Genomic DNA, 6000 nt, shown 5'->3' with positions numbered 1-6000 from the left:
AAAAACAATTTTGCCTAAATTTTTAAGGCATCATCAGTGTCCTGCAATACATATACATTTTCATTTTTAAGCAGCACTTTCAAATTACATATTCTGCTAACTCAAACATTTAGTGAAAAGCTAGCATTTGCTGTAAATGACAACCAGCAAAACTTAAACAAGGCACATGATCTTTTAATTAATTACTTCTTTACTATGTGGCATAAACATTGGTATGCATTAAACACCTGCTTCTAAATATTAGATACTACTGATGGATTTATCAAATAGTTTACATAACTAATTGTTTGTAATATCACAGTTGTTAGTATTTCTCAATGTCCAGAGTATTTAACCATTTATAACAGATAAAGTTTAAAATGTGTGACATTAAATATTTAACACATTAACTCATTTGTAAAGTAATCACATACATGAAGCTCTTTCACACACCAAGGTCTGATTGTTTAATGAATCAGGGTTTACTGGTGTTCTGGAGCTCTAGAAACTGTGGAATGAAATTTGTTTCATGCACAGAGATAGATAGATAGATAGATAGATAGATAGATAGATAGAGAGAGAGAGAGAGAGAGAGAGAGAGAGGCCGCTCTCTTGGCCATACTTAGTAATGAATCGTTTTTTGTATGCATACGGACATGAATCAGTTACCTGGTAATGGATGTGGCTTTTTAAACATGATAAAATAAGCAGAATAGATATCTCATCCAGATACAAGCTAAGTACCACATTCCACAGCAGAGAGTGAGAGAAACTCTTAAATGACCAGTCTAATATAAACAAAAACTTTGTGCCAAAGCCGGCCAAAGAGTTAACACCCCAGCTCCCCCCCCCCCCCCCCCCCCCCCCCTCTCTCTCTCTCTCTCTTTCTTTCTTTCAACACTTCACAGAACACATCTCTCAGTTGGCAACGCCTCACAATGTAAACAGGTTATTTGGTGGAAAAGTATGAGGGCAGTCTGTGTCCTGTGCAACAGGCAGAATAGCAGCTTCACCATTCACCAGCAGTTCAGCAACAGTACATGTACCACTACACTGTAAAGAGTGCCGCAAATGACAACCGAAGGGGTCCTACTGTGAAAAGAAATGGAGCCCCAGACCAATACCTGTTTGAAGATGCCCTGGAGAGAATTGGGATGCCAACCTGGTCGTCTGTCAATCAATGCTAAGCCAAACAGCTGATTGCTTAAGGACCGAGAACCACCAATGCGTTACAGATTTGCTCGACTTGTTAAGTTCTCTCTCTCGAACAAATCGTCAAATTTTTCTGAAACTGGTATCACTTCTTTGTTTATACATGTGCACGACATCTATCAATTTCCATCCCATTTAGATAATTCCTTTGTGGTGCATCATTTTTTTCTTTTGTCTTACAGTGCATATTTAGTAAAAGGTGCGTGTGTCTGAAGTGTTTCTAGCTCGCATTTACAACTGAAGAACACATACGACGAAAGTGCTGCTTACAAATGAAAACTACGAAAACTACGTATTTCAGGCCAGTGATAAAGAGTTAAAAATGGAGGTGAAATATGTCCGACAAACCGTATACCACCTTTATTCGGTTGCAAACAAGTAGCCAGAATCTAAAAACCACAAATATAATATTAACAGAAAATGAGGCTCGCCACGCCGACCACATTACAGATGGCGTCACACCGACACCGACATCGACACAGTGGTTACGAGACGGGCACTCCCGCACGGCATAACAGTCGGTCACTCACCCAGGTACTTGCGATGGCGCCGGACGTCCTCCAGCCGCGTCTCGATTCCCGCCTGCAGCTCGCCGTTCTGCAGCCCGACGTAGGGCGGCTCCTCGGCGAGCGCACCCGCCGGCGACATGGGTGCGGGGCACAAGTACCCGCGGCCGCCCGAGGCGCGCGTCCGAGCCAGTCGTTGCTCCAGCGTGTGCTCCTCCAGCAGTGCCACGTAGAACTCCACCTCCAGGTCACGCAGGAACTGCGGTTTCACCAGGAGGTTCCCCACCACGGCAAACAGCCGCTCGAAGCCCAGCGGCGTGCACACTGCGCAGGTACGATCTCTTACGTTTTGTCAAATGTACGAAGGTCTAATCAGTTCGGTGTGCAAATACCGTCAAATTTTATATCCGCACATAATTTATGACGAAAAATAAGTATCGCACGAAAGTACCCAGTGCCGTACGAGGGAAGGTCGGAAAGGAATGCGTAATAATTTTATTACCAAAAAATTGAATATGTAAAAAAGGCACAAATGAACTTCTATCTTTTACCTACTTTCCGACACGGCCACCGACGTTCTCGACACGTTTCTCCTATTGTGGAACCAGTTTCGATACACCTCCTTCCTGTAAGTCCATTCGGATGGAGTACAGCCATCTGCGGAATGCCGATTTCACTTTCGCACCTGTCGCAGGAATTTCTCTCGTGTCACCGAACAGGTGAATGCCCGATAGTGCGAGGCCCAGTGCGTACGGTGGATGCGTGAACACCTCCCACCCAAATCTGGCAATTTCTTCACGAACGGGAGTTTTGGCATCGACACGAAGAAGTCCGATGCCTCGGCATTAATGTTGTCGTGTTCGCCACAAAATATGTGCCTCGACTTAACCGAAACTTGAACGTAGGTTGCAGCATGCACAGTGGTCCTGTGTTCAGTAGAGTCCACCAATAATAAACCGTGCATATCCCAGAACACTGTCACCAGCACTTTCCTAGCAGACCGAGTCACTCTGTAGAGGCCCACTCTGTTTCCAGCGCGTAGTGGTAACCCCACGACTCGTTACCAGTGACGATTTTTTATCAGAAAGTCATACCCTTCTGCAGTGTAACGCATTAGGTAATGTGAGTTTGTCATCGTTCACTGGTCCTTGTGGTTATCTGTCAGACTGTTAGGCACCCAGCGAGACAAAATTTCAACACGTCACAAACAATCTTGTACACCACACCGTAGAAAATGCTGAACTGCTGCAATAAGAATGACAGTTGCAGACAACAGTCATTCAAAACTGCTACCTCAGAGGTTCTGACACGCTGTGAGGTTGCAGCTGCTACCAGCCACCGAGAGCGTGGCGAATAACTACGGCTCACACAGGCCTCTCGGAAGAATGTACGACACTCGGAGACGTCACTAGGGTCCGTACAGCCGTCCCTATACGTGCCGTGTACGTCCCTATGAATGTCACTCTGTTTATGCCCTTTGGCCCACAAATATCAAATTACACTGTCAAGTCACATTGCATATTTCACAGTATGTAATGGTACCAGCAAAAATAATCAATTTTCGAAAAAGTAATGTAATTAGATATATAATCTACTCATCAATAGGTGACAGTAGAAAATGCATATAAAGGTATTTAGATTTGCAAGCTTTCAGAGTCAGAGTTGAAGAGAGAGGAATCCCAGCCCCTGCATTATGTATTACTAAATCAATACTCTTGTATCTCCAGCTATAATTAAATTCAATTACTTTTCAATAATAGGAAAAAGCTTTTAGAAGAATAAAATAGTAGTTACAATAGAATTGTACCATAAACAATCAAAATCAGATATATGGAAAATTTTTATATAAAAGAATAATATATTTTGTTTTCATCATCTGTAAATAGTAGCAATTAAATCTCAAGCCTAATTAACAAAATATAGATAATTGATTATTTAGCATCGTTAGAATGCTTATTTCTGCAAATTCAATATTAATCTGATTTTTGTGTGTTTAGAAAATGTCTTAAACTTGTTCTAGCAAAGTAGGGAATATTATAGTGTTTGATAATGTTGTTAAACTATTTCATATTGTCGCAGAAGAAGCTGAGTAGCACCGTCACTGTGGTGTAGCGGTTACGATACTAGACTGCTGCGTGGAGGGTCACGGGTTCAAAACTCACCTAAACTGTACAATTTTAATTTCAATATTTGGTTTGAGGACATTCTAGAAGTATCCACAAATATCAAGAATCACTGTACTGGAATGTTTGGTAAGCGTATACATACCGTATGTGTTGTAGCTGGAGGCAGTTGGCTCCGCACTCTGGTATGTGAAAGTGCTGAATAAAATTTCATTAAGTAAAGTTAGTGTTTGTCATTCATATAATTACACCTTCTTCGACGTGACATCATTCTGGTGGAGATGCTGGGTGTTGGAACTTGTGATAGTGCACTTTATTGACAACACAGTGTCTCCCATCAGGCCACGACAGAGCCGCCATTTACGTGGCGAGAAACCCGAGTTGGAGCCATGTTCGACAGCTCGCAATCTATCGTAGACAGAAGAAGAAGAAGAAGAAGAAGAAGAAGAAGAAGAAGAAGAGGACGTTACGATGACAGCAACTGTGTGCCACCACACGACACATCCTTCCAGGTTCTCTGGTGACGATGGCCTAGATCTAAACAAGTGGCTGAAGGTATAGCGTATAGCCAAATTTGTGTTCGATTAACGTATTTTTCTACTCGGAGGGCACTGTCAAGCAACGGTACGAGAACAATGAGGAGAAGTTCACCAATTGGGAAATATTCCAGGCGGAACTGCACGAGTATTTCGGCGACACACGACGACAGAAGTGCAAGGCGGAAGAGAAATTAAAGTGCAGGGCACAGCATCCGAGAGAAACTACAGCACCCTATATTCGAGTCGTCTCGGAGCTGTGTAAAATAGTGGATCCTAGAACTGAGGAGGAAGATAAGGTCGCACATCTCACGAAGGGTGTCGCCGAGGACTCGTACAGAGCCCTACTCTCGAATGTGGTTTCGACAGCAGACGACTTCATAAAATGGTGCCAATATATCGAGACGACGCATAAAAAAAAACACGAAAGAAGTTCGAACGACTTCCAAATGTCTTATCGATGCGTGTGACGGAGGAAGCAACTGATTTCACAAGTGTTCTTCGTCAGATAACGAGAGGGGAAGTTCAGAAGGCACTCGGATTGCACGGCGAGCAAAAAACCGAGATGCTTCGAGAGGTCACAAGGGAGGAAGTGGAACAGACATCGAACACAATCTCTCGTCCTCCATTTCCCTTTAAAACGGTGAAAAAGACGAGACCCGGGCGGAGTTACGTTCTTACAGTGCCGCACGAGGAACCCATTTGGGCACCGAGGAACAGTGACTTGCGGAGACCCAGGATAACCGACCAGTACATTTGCACTGCGGACGACCGGGACACACGGTGCGCTACTGTCGAGAAAGGCGGCGGATATTCGATGACGCCCGCGCCAGAAGACGGCAGACCGATCTTAGCCGACACCGACTCCGGGACGACGACGACGAACGAGAAGATGTGGGCGCAGGACGACGTAGGTCACCATCGCCGCAAGCTGGCCACCGGAGAGGACGCTCCCCGCTCCCCCCCCATCGCCGTCCAGAAGCTCCAGTCGATCACCTAGCCCCCTGGTAAACTGGAGGGCGCGACCTTCCTCGGAGGTGAGGCTGCCGAAGACAAAAATGCTCCGCCGTCCGTCACTACAAAAATGATAGGAAACTATGTCGATATCCTCACAGATGGCCGACTGGCCCGAGCTCTTGTGGACTCTGGAGCACCGTATTCAGTCATTTCGTAGAAGTACTGTCGCCAGCTGCAGAAAACCGTATTCGTCGACAGCAAAACGTCTCTGCTGAAAGTGGCTAATGGGAAATATGTAAAACCTACAGGAAGATGTACCATTCGTGTGGGCATAAGTGGCCGTACACAGCCCTCAGAATTCGAAGTCGTACGAGACTGTAGTCACGACACCATTCTCGGATGAGACATTTTGAAAGCTTCTCGGGCAATTACAGATTGCGGTCACTCGAAGACTGTGCTAGACGAGACGAGATACTGTGGACGAGAAGATGCGCATCCGAATGTGTGGAGACTGTGTGTGCCGGATGAAGTGATCATTCCTGCGGTCAGTGCTAGAAAGGTAACTGTCGTGTGTCGTGCCGTGCATCGACCCGCGAATCTCTTAGTGGAATGTAAGAGAAGCGTACCACTGAAGAATAACTCGGTCATCCCAGCCTCTGTCGTCTCGTTCGAGAACAGATTCGGTGA

The 6000-nt window shown here is 45.1% G+C and overlaps 1 protein-coding gene across 1 annotated transcript in view; it reads right to left on the bottom strand.

The window, feature by feature from the left end:
* Positions 1-1721: 1721 nt before the first annotated feature.
* LOC126143116 (protein Lilipod-like) overlaps positions 1722-6000 on the bottom strand; it is a gene marked incomplete at its 3' end in the record, with an annotated part of 178737 nt that continues 174458 nt past the window's right edge. Inside the window, exon 8 of the mRNA XM_049915300.1 lies at positions 1722-2021. Coding sequence (XP_049771257.1) covers positions 1722-2021 — 300 coding nt within the window. The remainder of the gene's footprint in view (positions 2022-6000) is intronic.

The sequence above is a fragment of the Schistocerca cancellata genome, unplaced genomic scaffold (assembly GCF_023864275.1).
Source record: "Schistocerca cancellata isolate TAMUIC-IGC-003103 unplaced genomic scaffold, iqSchCanc2.1 HiC_scaffold_780, whole genome shotgun sequence".
NCBI lineage: Eukaryota > Metazoa > Arthropoda > Insecta > Orthoptera > Acrididae > Schistocerca > Schistocerca cancellata.
This window is presented reverse-complemented; position numbering and strand designations above follow the sequence as displayed.